The sequence below is a fragment of the Strix aluco genome, chromosome 3, assembly GCF_031877795.1.
Source record: "Strix aluco isolate bStrAlu1 chromosome 3, bStrAlu1.hap1, whole genome shotgun sequence".
Lineage (NCBI taxonomy): Eukaryota > Metazoa > Chordata > Aves > Strigiformes > Strigidae > Strix > Strix aluco.
In genome coordinates this window covers 30,329,475-30,348,230 of record NC_133933.1, presented here as the reverse complement: position 1 = coordinate 30,348,230, position 18,756 = coordinate 30,329,475, and the positions used below count along the sequence as shown (strand labels likewise).

The following is an 18,756-nucleotide window of genomic DNA, read 5'->3' as shown; positions in this document are numbered from 1 at the left end:
AACTCATAATTGAGAATCATGAGTTTCAGGTAAAAGATGGGGGAAAAGGGGAGACACCTCCTTAACCTGGCTGAGCATTTCTAGTCTACTTCAGGGCAAACAGTCAAATCACTGGTGAGGGTGCACCTGAAATTCAGGTTTGTTTTCATTGCTTAGCTTTTGGTCTCAGCCAGGAGCTGGTGGATGCCTAGGAGCTGTGTAAACACTGTACCCCCACATCCTTCCTTCTGAAGTAACCTGTCTGTGAAAAGGAAAAGTGCTCCTGGAGGCAGGAGTCTGCCTCGGCTTGGAGGCAGAAAGCATTGGACAATGTTGTTCTGCTTGCAGCTCTCCAAGTCGAGTGATACCCATGTGAGTGGTGATTTGTGATAAACAGAAGCCATTTTCCAGTCAGGAAATGGTCTCTGCAAGATGGTGAAAAATCAACAGCCAAGAGCAGTGTTTGCCCACTGCCTCTCAGTTAAGGCTGGAGTCAAGGACAAGCGTTCCACCTCCATGCAATGTCACCCATGGTTTGTGGGTGCAAGAGCCTCATGGTTGCATTCAGTGTGGTGGGACACTGTTTCTTTGCACACATGCTTCCTTTTCTGTCATCTTCACTGCCATCATGGCAAAAATGCAGTAGGGTAGAGGTATTTTTTTATTGTCTGATACTCTCCTACGTGTGTTCCTTACAGCCCTGGGGGGTACTCAAACCCTGTTGCTGAGGGGTGTGAGTTACTGAATAGTGAAGCAGTTTAAATACGTCATTCAATATTTGGTGAATAATTCAAGCAGTTTTAAAGCTAAGCTATAGCTATCTGACCATGATGCTTTTTAGATTACTGTTTAGACTTTAACTGACAGATTTGGGTTTAGCTGAGGTTTCTCAGGGAAAAACATGCCAGCTTGGTGTTGCTGTTTCTATTTAACTCTTTGAAGCTGCGTACTATTTTTTAGCTGATTAGGCCTGAGTATTAAGGATGATGTGAGTACAAGCTGCTGTTCCTCAGTCTGTTCCCAAGCACCACCAGGAATTTGTTAGGCTGCTCTGAAGCTTGGTGGGGTTTTCTTGCTCCTGCTTGGTCACCCCCACTTCTGAAGAAAGAAAAGGAATTTGTTTGCTTTTTACAGTCTTTTGAAATCTCAAGAAGCAGAAAACAGGAAAAACAATCACTGGTGACCCAATGTGTAAGCCAGATACTTCCTTGAATAGCTTTCAGAGAATTTCATGAAGGCACACTGACTGGAATGCTGTTGACAGTCTTAATGGTCTTTAACCTGTTTTCTACCTTTTCTGGCCCTCATTTTTACTTCCCAGTTAAAACTAGTTTTGTTGATTCATCATCTTGGGGCTTTCTGTGAAGATCAATTCAGAGAAGTCATTCTTTTACCAATGATTATTTGTTCTCTCTTTCAAACAAACAGACTACCCTTAGACAACTGGATAGATACACAGCTAAGTGCTGTAAGAAGATAAAGAAGATTTATGGTACATTTTCTACCTACCTTTCTGTGATACCCTGATTTTTTTTTTTTTTTCCTTGACAGGCTTTTACCATTTCTTTTTCCTTGAGCATGGACCTTTTTTTTCCCCTGTTTCTTTCCCCTCCTTACATATATATTTAAATATCTGGCTGTAGCTACAGTATTTCTCACTCAAGTCTTACCTTTGCATTGGGTTACTGTATTTATTCACATATTTGTTGCTGTATGTTTAAAAACTATTGGTTTGTTTAGCTCTGGTCCCCTGATGCTGACGACTTCACAGGAACTGACATTTCCAACTTAAGTTTTTATCTGGATTGAACCATGTTCCTGACTGGTGTTAGGAGAGTATGTCTGTGCTTTCTTTACAAATGAGAAAAAAGAGGTCATTGCTATTTAAGGGTCCTGCTTCAAGAAAAGTAAATATTTTGCTTCACTCAATTAAATTTTATATCCATTCTCACTTACATAACAATTAGGCAGTGTTGATATGGGCTAATAAATAGGGATTGTACTCTACATCAGAGGGAATTTACTCGGCTGGTGTTTGAAAGGTTTTTGACAATAGAGAGTGTATAGCAGTTTTTTAGTATGAAAGGTGCTCTATAATCTTCATTTAAGTCATCCCAGCTTTGCCTAGGCATCTCAATGCTTTGGCTGTATTTTATAAATAATCTGCAGACTATTTTCTAAGAAATGTGAACTCAGGAGATTGAGTGAATTATTTGGCTTGGAATAATGTCAGAAGTCTTAACTCTTCAAACTTTGTGCTCATGCAACTCGGAGGAATATGTAACGCTACTTAATAGTTAAGCAGGTACATTGATACTCATAAAGTTTTCTGCAATATTTAAACATCATCTCTTCTATATTTCTGCTTTTCATTAATTACATGCTTTTACTTTTTCAGAGATGCATTTGAAGTACATTTTGTTGATGTTGGTTTATAATCTGAAGGTTGTAACACCTACTGAGTCTTCACGGACTTTGGAACTTTGGATCTCAAACATTATTCTGGTCTCTCAAAAATTTGTATTTCTGATGTACCCAGGTGAAAGTCCTCTGACGCCTTGGTTTCTGTTTGTCTGTAGAACAGCCCAGTGAGGCAAAGGTATTGCATGGTTTGGTGAAACTGCTGTGTGGTCTGTGGATACTAACAAAGTCCTTTGACATGCATGTGTACAAAGCGGTATATAAATGCAAAAGAATCATCAAGCTCTTCGTAAAGGGATTTGTGAAGATTTTCCGTTACCTAGCAAATTGCAGAGGGCTGTTTAACTCCATCACTTTGTCTCTAAGCAAAAATATTTTAATAAGAAAAATAATATAGGTTCTATGGTAGTGACTACATTTCATGCACTCATTTGGCAGAGGCATGCTGGAAAAGGTAGCTGTTAAGTGCATGGTGATGGGTGTATTTTAAACATCTGAATTCACAGATGCAGATGGAGCTGCATTTTGTCTGATGTACCTAGCATACTGAGATCAGCAAGATGGCTAAGTAGCTTGTGCTTCCACTTATGGAATTTAAAACAGCTTTCTAAGAGGTGGGGAGAAGATATAGTACTTTATTCTTGGCATGGTCAAAGCAACAAATGATGTGTACTTAACAGTTTTTCACTAACTGAACCACAAATAGTTCAATACGTGCAGTCGCACGCACAGGAAGAATTGTTCTCTGTTGTTTTAGCTGTAATTGAAAACTACTGTAAAATGTGCTGTTGTGAATGCACACTTATGACAAGAGGGGAGATGGCAAGGGAAGAGATTTGCTGCAAAGGATTTATTTGTGTGGGAAAACTATGTCTATGCAGCCTCCAGTGCAGATATGCAGAGCTCTGAATTTTGAGCTAGGCCCTCCAGTGTAAGAGTCAGGAGGAGTAAAGAAAATGAGGAAAAAAAATTAATTCCTTTGTTCATGGTGTTGCTTATGCATTTTGTCTAATCATTCACAGTGAGCAATTCCTGGTGCAGAAAGCAGGACTGGGATCTCTGCATCTCTCTGGGTAATGCCCTAGCCACAGACTTGTTTTTTCTTGCATATTCACTCTTTGAGTCTCATTTTCTTTTCTGCCTGGTGGCAGCCTGGTAACAGACAGCTGGAGCACTCCTCTGGGAGACAAGATATGTTGGTCTCCTTGGCAAAGAGCCTGACCTCTACCATTTTATAAGCAAAGAGTGACAGTGCTATTAATAGATCCCTCCTCCAGCTGGGTTTTCGAAGGAGTATAGCCTGATTGCTGTGCTGCTGAGCTTAGATATTACCAGCACATGGTAGGTGTATTGTGAGTATCAGGAATGAATTGGGCCCCTGAGGAGAGTTAAGTTCAGAACAGCTTCAGGGAGCTCTGCAGGCTCTACATGGGAGGAGGCTGGAGGTGCCTGCTTCCTGGCTCCATCAGCCTCCAGGGGACACAGCCCCCTCCTGCCCAGTAGCTGAGCTCTAGGCACTTAACTCTAGGCTGTTTTGGCAGTAACACACAGGCTCCTACCTTCAGCAAAAAGGTTGGGGCCCTGGTTTGGACTTAGTGATTTAACCAGTCTTTTGGCGCTTTGGTCATCTGGAACCTCTCCCATTTCCATTACGATCAAAGGTAGTTGACTGGTAGTTTTGCATTTGACTGCAAACAGGTGGTGGTAGGCAGGATTTCTTTCTTTTGTAAATGTGGCTGGGACAAAACTAAACACAGCAGTCCATCAGTAATGAAACTTTTTCTATTAAAAGGAAGTATTATGATCTAGATTAAAATTTCATTTGAGATAAATGAATCTCATTGAAAACATGAGCTTCCTTGGAAGAGTGAATTCAAAATGATTTGTTCAATATTCCCCAGTTATCTGCCCTTTGACGTATGGACTTGACTTGGATCATTTTTTATGTTGAATGCAAGGGAATAAAAGTACATTAAACACTTTTCACCCTTTAGTAGGAAACTGCATGCTCATGGGAAGCATGATAACAACTGGAAAGTGAAACAAAATTCAGGTCATATTTGTAAAGCCGAGTGTTCTTGCATATGAATACTCTCATTAATGCTTTGTAACCCAAATGGACTTAATTTCTCATTAAACATTTTTGTGGTAATTTAACAAAGCTTGCCTGGAGCCAACATTAGCTTAAATATTTTAAAGGGTCTGCATTTGTCAAGGTCTCTCTAAACATCGCATTAAGCTGGTGAGGTGAGAGAATCTTCCAGAGCTTAAAAAGCTTTGTGAACAGACCAGCAAAATTATTAGACCGTGTGAAAAATTAGTTTCACGGTAAGAACAATGCTTACCTCCCCTAATGGAAACTTTGCCAAATGGTATTCCAAATACCTCTGGTTATTTTTTTATTTCAGGTGAAAATATGTGGGGCTCAGCCTTCAAAGTCATGTTTACAAGAGATGTTTCTGTGATTTAAAACAGATTTATTCACGTAGGACCCAGTCTTGCAAAGACTTACAGGTGTACTTTACTTATGCGCTCTGCATAGCTCCATCCAAGTCAGTGACAACTTGAACTGACAAAACAGGAATGGTAAGAGCTCACCCAGAAGTAAGAATTTGCATAACTGGGCCTGAAATCTTAATATTATGCAGCAGATAAGTTTGAAATCGGTCATGTAAGACCGCAAAAGGAAACACAGGGTTAAAAGTAAATAGATTAAGGAAGCCCAACTGCAGTTCTAGAGGGAATTCCCCTTTAGTTTTCACCCATGTCCTGCCATGCTTTTCATTTCAATTAAATCTCTTTTGTGGTGACAATCTTGGGATAATTTAGAAGCAAAAGGAATGGTAACTTAGGTATTTAAGTTTATGCTCAAAATTGTTCAGGATGATGACAAACTTTTTATTGACTTAAAGGTTCAAATTCTCCAGATATAATGCTGCCTAGATGAAACTTTGTATGTGTCCACAAATGGACACCATCATTGTAGAGAACCTCAAGCAATTTCTGTTGTTGAGATGTAAGATGAATACTTTATTATTGCTTTTTTAACTTTTACTGTGTTAGCTATATAATTGTCCAACTCAAAACAGTATGGTTAACCCTTGAATGCTTTGAAATTTAGAGAAGCATTGGAATTTTGAGCATCAAATGTTCCCTGAAATGAAACACTAGAAGCTCATAAACTAATTTTATTTACAAGAAGTTTGCCTTTACAAGCAGATTAATGTTTTTTTAAAAATTTATGTTTCATCTGGTTCTGGATAAGGCATTCCAAGACCAATAGCTAAGGAGAGGGGAAGAAGAATCATGGATAGCATGCATCTTGCTATATGGCCTTAATTCAGGAAGAAATTTCAGCACATGTTGAAGAAAACCCCTGGACAGAACTACATTTAAACAGGTGCTTTACTTGCACTTACTTCAAGGTTTAAATGTGTTTAAAATTACATACATGTGGAAGTAAGAGCACTGTATTGAGGCCTCAAGGAATAAAAGCCCTTAAGTTAAGTAATTCTTAACTAGTTATAAATGCTCCTCTTAAAGGTTTTCTGAAGTTATTAGAATAAAAAGTTTATAATGTAGATGTCATTAAAAGAAAGGAAACAACGTGTTTTCCAAGGGAATGATTGTCAGATCTCTTATGATTGTTCTGTAGATTACCACTTCAAGAAAACTAACAAAATGGTTATTGGATTTAAAAGTTACTCTCAGTAAGTAAATGTCACTTTTAAATACCTCAGCTATTATGTTTGTGTTTGCATTACTTTAGGGATTTAAATGGTACCATTTACATATTTTATCCAATTCTCTGATGTTCACTTAGTGAGTTAAAATTAAGATAAGTTGCGTAAATGGAACAGCTTGCTGGCTGTAGATAAGCTGATTTAAGCTACTGTAAATGGAACTAAAAGTAAGGCACTTGGTTATTCAGAAGACATACGCAGTTATGCTTCGTTTGTGAAACTAACATGTTTAATAGCATGTAAGTTTGAAATCAAAACAGTCTATGGAAATATGGTAAAGACTGACAGCATCTTTGCCTTGGGAGGGGAAGGCTAAGAATGTATGTTTAGTTGTGTTTAGTCATGTCAGGTGTATGTGTTCAAATAATTTTTACTATGTAACATTCTCTCAATATTTATTCATATTTGTGCCTCAAATGCCCCCCAGATGTTTTGAGATACTTAATCTACACGGAGTTCTCTTCCCCCTTTCCATTTACTATGCACAACCTTTTCTTCTGATGTGAAGTGCCTTTCCCTGTTATCTTTAAGAGGTCTAGCCAGACTAGGAATGGTTGGCAAAGCTGTGGCATTCACACGTTCCTCTTTGACAGTCTGCCTCTGTTCTTTCACCTTCAAATTTCACCTTTGAAGTTTTGGCAGGGATCGACTTTTGATCGTCTAAGTTAATGTTCTATTTTTACATACTCACCTAGCCTGCATTTTTTGATACTAAGCACCTTCCACAGGTCTAATCTTCCTGTCTCTAATTTTCATGGATCTGACCAGCATTACCCATCCCTCAGAAGTAACTGGAAGGACATAACCGATTACCATCCTCAAATCTACTTGCCTTAACATCCTTTTCCCGTTGCGAAATACTCTGTTGCTTTTCTTCATTTATCTGTCTGGCTCATTGACCACCTGTTGACTTTTCTTTTTCTGTGAGTATGTGAATTAAGATAGAGTTGCATGTTGGCACCACGTTTTTCAGCTAAGTCTGCCTTCTTTGCACATCTACGGTAAATGTGTAATCTGCTTATGAGCTCTTAAGAAATTCTGCTATGATGGTGTTTCTTTGAGTTGTGTTAGTCCGCCATGAGGATCCATGATTACTTTTATGTACTAATAGTGCCTGAACTGGGGGTTTTGAGCTTCTCTGTGGATTTTCTGTGATTAGAGATGGAAATAGTCTTAAAAACTGCGTGGAAGCTTAAAAAGAGATATTTATGTAATACTATTCTACATATGGTGTGGCAAATCAGCGTGCTCACAGCAACCTCTCCATTTGTGTAAACCCGGAGTTTCTAATAGCAGCAGAGAAGGACTGTATGATAGATTGAAAGTAGACACTAGTATTGGTAAGAAGGAAAAAGTTTGGGAAGCATGCAGATATATAAGGCATCAAATTGTAGTAGCAATTGCCTCTTAATCTCTCTCTCCCTGCCTCCCTCCTTCACTCCTCATGGATTTTGTTAGTGAACTGGAAGACAGAACAATGTTCCTAATGTACTGTAAGAGACTCCTTTTCTTCCCCATCCAGCTGGGGGCAGGGAGTGAGCAAGGGGCTGTATGGGGCTTAGCTACTGGCTGGGTTTAAACCACAATACATGTTAGTTACAAAGCGTGTTTTGTATTGTAAATGATAATACAAAAGTAACATGTTTCTTCTATCTTCTGGCTTAATAATACTATTCACTGTTTTGTTCTCCCTCACACTTTAGTGTAAATGTAGCTTTCTGTAATCAAATGAGTACTTTTCTATGTAAACACACAGGAAAGGTATTGAGAAATTAGATTCTAAACTACCACAGTGCTCAAAAATAAGAAAAATGCATTTTTGTAATGACAAGGGGCTCTTGTGGTGGTTCTTTTGCAATTTTGGTTATATTTGAGAGCACAGAGTGGCTAGCATGGAGCCAGGATCTGGCCCTGGCTTCACACTGAGTTGCTTATTGCTTGTACATGGGCCTGCCAACGTAAGAGTGTTAGCACAAGAACACGACGTGGTTATGATGTGTGTGGGTGATGAAGTAGCAAGTATATTTTATCTTAATGTGTTCTGTAACATAATAATGGACTTTTCATGAATTTTTCTGCATAAAACAGCTAGGAACATACAGAATTGCTCTTCACACTGCTTGAGAGAAGTGACTCAATATCCATCAGTCCTTTATACCTACTTTAAAATTGCCAGCAGGAATGCCCTACAAGGGAAGGCAAGATCACGCAGTCTGAGGGTGGTTAGTGCCCTTGTGACAAAAACCGGCAGCCAGCCTTCGTTCTGCAGGGAAGGAGAGAGGTGTTGCTTTCTGCTTTGCATTTCTCCTCTGGGCAAGTAGGCAGACTCTCCACAGTACTGGAGGGGAAGGCTGAAGTGTTAGTAAAGATTACATGACTCCTTTTGGCTTCTGTCCTTCTTCAGACAGGTCTTCACAAAGATACCACGCATGAATTTTCAGTGGCACAGTTGCCATGGGCCTCACTAGGAGCTAAAACTTCACTGACCTTGAACATTCATCAAACTGATGAGTTGTTGCTGCTCAATTATTTAGCTGCTGTTGTTAAACACTAAAAATCAGAAAATAGCCTATTTTTCTCTGCACAGTAATCTGAAAGCCATTCAGGCCAACATAAACTGAGCTGTGATTGCGAATGAACAGGCTGGTGCTGCTGGGCTGTTCCTGGCAATGCCAGGAGGCTGCCTGTGCTGACAAGATGACTGGTGCCTACAGAGCAGCTCTGTCTCAGTGCAGGGAAAGGGACTGTACAGAAACCCAGAGCTACTTCTGCAGTAAAAGCTACTTTTTGTGCCATGGATTTAACCCAGGACCCTGTGAGGTTAGCAGAAAGGTTTCCTTAGGGCTTAGAGTAAGGTCTTCGTCACAGAGATGTGTCTCTGATGGTGTCTGGGTTACGTTTAGTGCTGTGTTTCAGTAAATGTACGACAGTGAGCTTTGCTGGGAGTGACAGGGCTGGCAATGTCCTGTTTTGGGCTCCTCTGGGTGAAGCTCTGCAAAACAAGGTACCGCTGTGCTTGGAGGGCCGGAAGGGTGGGGAGGTGCTGCGCTTGGGATTGCAGTTTCTGAGATGTGGCATGGGGCTGCCAGCCCCCCTCTAGCCAGCCTGCGAGGGGAACTGGTAATGACAGTGGACCCTACCTATAAAATAACATAATCAGCCTTTAAAAAGGGAGAGGGAAGGTATTGGAAAAGTACCTCCTAAGAGGGGATGACATGCTTTGGTCTTTCATTTCTGTAGTCCTTTGTATAGAAGGAATTTGTCTGAAGCAGTGGAGTCTGTGACTGCTCTCTTGACCCTCTGTGCCAGAGCCCTGCAGGGGATCCCCCTTGTTACAGACTACTGAGACGTACCACTCTATTAGACTAATTGATTGGAACTGCAAGTGTCTATTATTGCTACGCTATTTCTTTATATACGTGATGAGAAAAGACTAGATTTGAGAAAAGCATAGGAAGGGAAGAGAGAACAAAGCCACAGCATAGATAAAAAACTTCTGCTCTTAATTTCTATTTATTTTCATATGCTTAGTAAAAAGCATACTTATACTGAAAATCACTGTAAATGTTATCAGATGTTCCCTGTAGCAGGTTGAAGTAAAAAGGTGTATTGATGTTATGTGTAGAGAGAATTTGGAGCATTTGACAGTTGTTTATTTAATGACTTCTCTGTTTACCTTCTAATTACTTTCATCACTTTATTTTACCCTGTTACTGTATTTTCTTACTTCCTAAGATTAGGAATAAAGCACTATGGTAATTTCCCTTTTAAGTTTTTAAGATAGTATTTATCTCTGAATGTAAAATCTGATAACCACAGATAAAAATTTCACTGCAAAAAATTTCCCTTAATTATCTTAGCAAGTAGGAGTAGTCTCAAATATGAGTACAGTGTGTCATGCTAAAGGAATGACAGCTGAGGAGAACTGTCATCGGTGTTTCTCATATACTGCATCTCCTTGCTGGTACCCGTGAGCTCGATGGTGACTCTGTTGCCTGATCAGCTTCTTCAAAGTGTTGACGGGAATATGCAACTTTTTCAGATATTTGGCTGGCCAGTGGCCATGCATTACTTGGAAAATGCCAGGAGTGGATGTAGCTCTCGAGGCAGGAAGGAAGTGAAGTGACCCAGAAAACAGTGTCAGCTTTCAGAATCCCATTGCTTCTGGTATTTTTACTGAATGAGCACTGTTTTTTGGACACTTATAAGCATCAATTGAAGACTAAGGTTCTGACTCCTGGATTCAGTTTAAATACAGAATAGAATTGCATGCAGGGTGCTTCATATAGGTTTTGGAGTTTTTTTGGTATATGTGCTCTGAAGGTCATTAGGCAGACATGATTTTGAGATTATAATGCAAGAACTAGATAGGAAATATTTTCAGTTCATATAATTTTTAATGAAAGATTTAAAAAAAGAAATTACAAGCTTTTAAAAATAAAAAATGTTTGCATGTGTCTACATTTCTGACAAATGGAAAACATTTTATGGGTTATGACTATATATGATTTAGTATAATTGTAGACTCACAGAATCATAGAATACCAGGTTGGAAGGGACCTCAAGGATCATCTGGTCCAACCTTTCTTGGCAAAAGCATGATCTAGACAATATGGCCCAGCACCCTGCTCAGCTGAATCTTGAAAGTGTATGTCTAATGTTCGGGAATCCACCACTTCCCTGGGGAGATTATTCCCATGGCTGATGGTTCTCATTGTGAAAGATTTTCCTCGTGTCCAGTTGGAATCTCCCCAGGAGTAACTTGCACCTATTACCCCTTATTTTTTTCCATGTGCCTCCTTTTGAAGGGTCTTATAATTTAAGTTCACACGAAGATTACATGTAATTTCTGTGTATGCAAGTTGAGTTATGACTGCTGTGGTTTAAAAAACCTGAATCTTTGTCTCTCACAATTTTGAGAATATAGTTTATACTATACATTTGCCTAATGCAGAGTTCCCGTGACCACAAAATTGTCTTTTTGCCAAATGGTATGTGCATGTATTTCATGAAGTGGTCTACAACTTTGCAGAAACTAGGGCAAGCTCTGTAAATAGAGAACGTCAGGTAATTATTCAAATTCTTTTTTTATGCCACGAAATAAATTTTCTGTAGTGGATGTTTTTCTGAGATTCCCATGAAATCTCTAATAATGATGCTTATCTGTCGTTTCACCTGCAGGTACATTTATGTTCCAATGGGAGGATCTCAGTCCAGTCTGCTGGGAACGCTCTTTTCCACAGCCCTCACTTTTGCCTTTGTAAGCTATTGGCATGGAGGACAGAGTTATTTGTGGTACTGGGGCGCACTTAATTGGCTTGGAGTAATTGTGGAAAACGGCGTCAAGAGGATACTTTCTATTTCATTTATTCAAGATTTAATTGTAAGTTTTACCTCTCTTCATTTCATGTTCTTGTTTCCTGGCTCCATGCTCATCTGAAGTTCCTGGTTACTAGTTTGATTTAACCTAGATTAAAAGTTGTGGGTAACAGAGAAAAGAGTTAGCATTCCCTTGCTCACCTTCCAGTATTTGAAATAAGCCATATAACTAGAATTTTGCAAAGTATCAGCAAAGCAAACACTAAAATACGCATGGTTTTAAAAGCTTCCTCTGCAGTCCTAGAGTAAGCAACTGCTTGTCACGTTGTATGTGGCTGAACAGAAGCCACTTTCAACATTTGCATTCCGATTTCGCTCAGGATGGCCTTAAAATATTCATCTTCACCAGAATTAGGAGTGTATATTTCTAAACATGTGTTTCCTGGACAAATGAGTGTGTAGCAGCTGCTTGCATCTGGGAACAAGCTTACAGTGAGAAATCTTATGCTGCTAAAGACCCAAGTAAAGAAAGTACTATTTTTCTTTGAAGATCTCTGATATTTTCATTTTACTTATACTTTTGACCTTCATGGTGTCATTTCAAAAGGACAAAATTGTCTTTGACATGCAATCATATGCAAAAAGCGCTATTTTAATTTTGATGGTCATTTTAGTCTGCAGGTTTGCTCACTATTAAATCCCAAATCTTCTAATAACTTTGTAAGAATATTCCTATGTCTTGCTTTCTTAGTAGTGATAAGTGCACAGAATTTGAGTCCTATGTAATGTCGAGGTGGTGGTGGTGACTCACTCTACAGCCTGATGAAGTCCTGATGCTGAAGTAATTAGGCTGTTCTCCATCCCACCCATCGCAATCCCATGTGTGGCAACTGATACAGCTAAGTAATTTAGTAGCCAATAACATCCAGTACTACCTTATATCATCTAACCGTCCATCAGTGTGAATTCAGTGACAGTGTGTAAACAGCTTTTTTCCTTCTTAGAGAATGAGTTTATCAGATCCATTAATCCTCCCTCTAGGGTGAAACTGAGCTTCACCATTTGACCAGCTGCATATGTTTGTCTCTGGACTGGAAGACAACATAGTTTTTTAGACATCCAGCTGTACAAGAAAATATAAGTGTAGGGGCTTTTTGTATTTAATGACATTGTATTAGGAATTTTAAAAGAATGTTTAAGGAATTAAGTGCTTAAATACGATAGAAATTATAAGAACGTGGCATTACGAAGGTGGGGTTATATGTGTTGGATTAATTTCTAACATGTAGTTCTAATTACGGTTAACCGATGCTGGCAGTAGGTTCTTTAATTAACTCCCCAAGAGTGAACCGAGTGCATTTTATCCCTTTGTTTTCATCAAGTGTTTTTAAAGGCCTATCCAATGTCTTCCATGTCTCCTCTGGTTTTCATTTCTGTTTAGAAACATGGCTGTAGACCTTCCTTAGAAGACACTTTCCCATCTTTCCCTGAAATATTTCTGAAGTCAACATTTTTAATATGAATAGTTTTGACATCTGTATTAGTGCATTAGGCAGATCTTGCTGCATTTGGTTATGACTGAGTCATGCTTTGCCTTGTGCCTTGAAAGTTTCTTTACAACAACATGAGCTACAGTCTTTGCAAATACCCCTCATTGCTCTCTCCGCACTCTTCTAACAAACTCCCATTTTCTTCTTGAACACTGAGACTGGGGAGCAGATGAGTAGTTGGACTTCGACCCTTCCTTATGCAAGGGGTGGAGTGATGTGACATTCTTTAACGAGTATCACATTTAAAATAAACTGAAAATTCCCTAATGCCCTGTATAAATTTCCTTTTTTTCCCCTTGTAATCTGGCCTTTGGAAGCATTCCCATAATCCCGTCTCAGCAAGAGGTGTGCTGCAAGCCTAGTCACTGTGGCATTGAGAAACCCATTTGGGGGGGGTGGGTTTTTCACTTAAATTTCATCTGTTGACAAGCTGAAATCCTTTGCATTCTTGTGCTTCACTCACTTGCTGTGTTGGGTCTTGAAGGCTATTTTTGAAAGGGAAAATTTGTGGTTTTCCCCAGAATAGCAGATGGGTTTATGAAAAAATACAAAGCACAGGTTTATGCTTTTTTTAACCCATTCCATTTACCAAACCTCCCCATATATTGTTGTTAAAGTTGGGTTATGTAATTCAGTTGAGCAGGAGGTGTTTAATTAGTAAAATATAAAAAAACATTGAAGAATAAGTTGAATTTTAATTCTTCTGTTTTTAAAATTTAATTGACCACAAAGAATAACAAGACTTATATCAAAACTGCTTCCCTTTTTTCCCCACTCTATTGTCTCAATTCTCTTGCAAAAGAAAGAGTTAGAAATCTAAATAAAGCATGTTTGAGTCTTGTCCTTCACTGAATCCTTGTGCTGACTAAGAATATATAAAAAGAGTTGGACCCTATTTTTATGCAAATTTTATGGTAGTTTAAATCTCAGCACTTGAAACCTAGCGCAATATGGATAAATAACACTTTTGCGGCAGTCTGACAGGTTTTAAATGTCATCTCAGGCATATTGAACTAGAGTCAACAAAGAAGCATGGGCATTACTTGTGAGAGGTAAAATCAGCATATAAACAAATATTTACTGAAAACAGTAAATTTTGTGACCCAAAAAACTGGATCTGAAACTTTTCATTCAAACCAGTGCCTGGCTTCCTGATTTCATCTCTAAAATTGCTGATGCTCCTTCTTATGTACTTTTCAGCTTACACTTCTCTGAACTTTCGTATTTCAGTGAGTTGTGTTGTGAGAAGTTATCAACATATCTTTTTTTTCCCCTAGAGATTACTTGCTAGATATCAGAAAATTAGAGCTGAACTAAGTAATGTTGTCTCTTTATTAAAACATTGTATATAAACCAACAATAAATGCTATGCATCATAAGCTATGGCATATCTGGGAACTTTATATTAAACTGGAGAAGCTTCATTGTGTTTTTACCAGTTTCTTTTCTTTTACTTTTTCAGGATATATTTAGACCCGTACTGAGCAAAGTAGTGCTTTGTTTCACTGATTCTATATTAATTTACAGATGAACAGAGACTCCAGTAGTATCTCGTTCGAAATCAATGACAGAATTTGTATTGACTTTTAATAAATAACGTATCAGGTTTCTGAAAGAAAATGCTAATGGCTATCATTCCTCCAGTGATTTAAATTTCTTACAGAAAAAGAAGATATAGATCTATACAAGAAATTAGATCTTGGTATAAAAATAGATTTAGAATGATTTAAACCTTAGAATAGCCAACAACATTTTTTTAAATCAATGGATTTTTAAAAAAAAAACCATTTGGAAATCACCCAAAAGAAGATGTAGCAAAGGGAGTGAAGTTGGCAGATTGTTAAAATTAATGTTTTAATCTCAATTGAAACAGCAATATTTATCATCTTAGTTCTTTCATAAGGTGCAAACACATCATTCAGCCTAGTAAGAATTTTTAAAATTAAGATATAAAGATCTCTCTCCTAAAACTCATGCTATGATGAATTTCTAGTGTAAGATCTTATCTGTAGCTTTAGTAAGAAACTAAATATACCATAAACAATTCAATTTGGGAAACCATCTAATTTTAAGCGTGGCTTATTTTAAAGTAATTTGTACTACCTTCGTTTTGGTTTTTTAATGCATAAAATACTTTGATTTCTCTGTTTTCATTTACGGCTGTAATGAGGTACACTAAGTCTGTTTCAGTACACTGTAATTGCCTTTCCAACCTCCCTATGCAAAAGGAGAAATACTTTGTATGAGGTCTGTGTTTTTGGTTAGTGTTTGATTTGATTTGGTTAGATTGTCAGATACTTTTTTTCCCCCCCAGAAGAGTGAACTCCATATGTTTGTCTCTGTAGTTAAAATATCACCATTGCTTTGGGTACCAGAGATGTGTTCAATGACCTTGACAATCCTAAGTTTTATAGAGAACAGAATTTTAGACATCTTCAAAAAGTTGGGCGTGGTGAGGGGTTTTTGTCCATTTTTTTTCTCTAATTTTTCTCGCCCTGTTTTTTCTGCTAGGTGCATTGCAATTTCTACAGTTATTCATAAGTTATGCATTATGCAGTGATCCTGCAGACAGCTGGTGTGGAGCATGGAAAGGTACCGAGAGGTGAGCCTGACCTCTGGGCTGTGGTTTGACAGGGAATTAAGCTGATCTAACAGCTCACTGTTATTGAAGGGGGAAAGGTTTAATTGCCCTTTCCTCCCTTCCTTGTAGTCGCACCACTTCCTCCTCTGCATGCCTTCCTGCTGGAATCTTTGCTGAGCTGACCTGGCTCTTTACCCCAGCAGAAAGCTTTACTTTCTCTGGTCATTTTATTGCTAGATGATTTGTCTCATGGAGAGGAATCCAGAAAGCACCCAAAGCAGCACAATCTAAGAGCCAATGAGAGGAAGTGGAAGAGGAGGAGCTCGACTCCTTGAAACTTCCCCCTTGCAAACCTATATAAGCAGTATGGGGTAGTAGGCTGAGCCTCTGTGTTTAGTCAGTGGGTCAAAAAAACCAATTGGGTTCTGCTGCAGTAATTACTCAGCCCGATGTTAGGGCCCAAACTCAGCCTATCTGAGATAAAGATTCCTGTGAATTTCACATCCATGTCCTATATACATTGAGCAAATGTGTAACTATCTCCTTTGATGACAGAATTTCATCAGCAAGTATAACTCTTTCATCTGCTGTGAGATAACCGTAAAGCTTCCTTCTGCAGCTGAGGCAAGACCTGACCAAACATTAAGAACTCATTAAAGGGAAGTATGTTTGTTGACCACCTTGCAAGATTAGATCTTTAATAAGATCTCTGTCATATATAAAGACCCTTCTCAGCTGTTCTTCAGCACGCACTAGGCTTTGATCTTTCTTTTGCTTAATTTGGTGGAAAAAGTATTTATATCACTGGTTTACTAATGCCAGGCCTGTCTGACCTTTTCTTTTTTACAAATAGTTTTGTGTAATTCATACTTTTTTTTATTGCAGCATGGCAATTCAATTAAGTGGCAAGCATTGCCAATGATACTTCCTTCATAACCTTTTTATGTGCTTGCTGTAGACTTCTGTTGGGTTAGCCGTTTCACTCTCTGAGGATCTGAAAGAATGTAAGGTAGGATAGTTGAATGAAGTCCCTTAATCAGACTCTTATTCTCTAGCACAGAAATGGTTTTTGAGATATAGGTATCATCCATAATGATGGAACCACCCAGACTTCCCACCCCAGCCTTGAGTTAAGCCATATCATTGCTATCTACTATCCAAAGTAGATGTACCCTGACTCAGAATCAGTGGAAACTCCTTTCCCTAGATGTGAACATGAGCCAGGGCAGACCTGTGACAACTGGTCTTTGTGTGTGGTACCTAGAAGCAGCAAGCTGAATTATTAAGATGCTGTTTTGTACTGAGGGGCTCAATGACCATTAAAGGTGAATATGGGCTGGCTGATGCATCCTGTGTTTTTTCCACGGACTTCTAGCTGTGCCAACAATAATTCTGAGTCAAGTAATTCTTTCCATGTTTCTGCTTTTGCTTGATTTTATTTTTTTCTCTCTTTTCCACCCTGTTGTTGTAAGGGTTCATTTGTCTTCATGGAAGTGGATCCCAAAACTTTTTGAGACCCCTGCTGAAAATACACACACTTGCACTCCAATTCTAGTTTTCTTTACTGAGGGAACTTCTTGCCTCAGACTCAATAACAAAGACTGAGAATCTAGAAGGTGTTGTTCTGTGTGAGGGACAAGCATATGCAATGATACAGTCTTTAATGAATGACAAAAGTGGCTACAGTAAGATTTCAGAGATAACGTTCTATCACTTCCTACCTTCTGAGTACAAGCATCTGTTTTTTTGTCAAATCTGTGCAAGAATAATTATTTTTGATGCCAGCAGTGGAGAAACTTGTTATTTTACATCTGTCTTTAACCAAAAGATTGTTGCTCTGCTTCAGACAGCAATGTCAGCTGGGAATCCCCTTGCATAGCTGCTCAGTTGTCATAACAAAAAAATGTTTCTCCCACCTACCAGCATTATTTATGTCCTCTTCTGTTTTGGAGGCATCAGGCAGTTTTCTGGTTCTCAAGCCATACACAGTTTGAAAAGCAAGTAAATCACGCTATGGGGTCAAAAGAAGGCAGAGCAATGCTGGTTATGTGCTTCTTTGTTACTGTTACACAAATACAGCCTCTCTCTGTTGTTCACCTCAAAAATTAGTCCAGACAATAAATGTCAGCAGTTACAGAAGTACAAATTAAAGCACCGAGGAACAGTTGCACTCTTGTCTTTCTGCTGTGCCTTGAGCTACAGAAACTTGCCACAGGGAAAGCAAGGTCTGTATTTGCTGAGAGTGTTTATCAGATGTCTCCATGGGGATTATTACTGTGTATTATTTATTTGTTAACAGTTTCAGTTTCACAGTGACCGTGTAGGAGGGCCATAAGGGCAGGACCAAAATGCAGCACTAATGATAGATGAAGTTAGATCCTTTCCCAAACTGATTACAATTTAGAAGATATAAATGTTAAAATGTGGATGAAGGAACTGAGAGAACCAGAATAGGCAGAATGGGAACCAGAAGAACAAAAATAAGGATGTCAAGGACCTGACACAGAGGAGAGTGCGTGGCGCTCTCGAACTATCCTCCATGGGGAGAGCTGAGACACGTTTATAGAGTATGTGCAATGCCATTACTTGGTTAATTCCTTGCTTTAAACATAAACCAGAAAAGAGGATGGTGCATTTCAATGCTGTTCATTTCACGCTTTTCACAAGCTGCCACTTTAAAAAAAGAAATGTTTGGGCAGGTTCTTTAAGGGTGAAGAGTAAGTATAGGAGCAAGTACAGAAATTTACTTCTGTGTATGTCAAACTTTCACACATGCATCTGTAAGTGTAGTGCACACATACGAGCTGGTAGGAGGCTTTCTTCAAACAGAAGTGGGGGTTGGCTGTTTGCTGAGATGCTATAAATGTAGATCTTCTGGAAAATCTAAAAATGAACTGGTGCTAGTGCAAGACAGCATTTTGTTGAGTGAATGTTTAGTAAGACATCAATAGAGAAGATGAGTATCTTCTCAAATACTATATATAGCATTTATTCCTAAATTCAGAAACAAGTTCTATTTGTGAAAATAGATCTTAACTGACAGCTGCTTGATTTTAATTGTGTGGTCCTCTTTTTATAGGAGTGATGTAGGGAATTACAGGTCATTTGCATCATCCTGTCTCTTGGAAAAATTTTGTCAGTTCCTACCTTCATGTGTGAACCT

At 38.7% G+C, this 18,756-nt stretch overlaps 1 protein-coding gene across 2 annotated transcripts in view; it reads left to right on the top strand.

The window, feature by feature from the left end:
* HHAT (hedgehog acyltransferase) overlaps positions 1 to 18,756 on the top strand; it is a 163,592-nt gene that overhangs the window by 68,740 nt on the left and 76,096 nt on the right. For both annotated transcript variants that reach the window (XM_074820639.1, XM_074820638.1), the window contains one exon: positions 11,325 to 11,526. In XM_074820639.1, the coding sequence (XP_074676740.1) occupies positions 11,325 to 11,526 (202 nt within the window). The remainder of the gene's footprint in view (positions 1 to 11,324; positions 11,527 to 18,756) is intronic.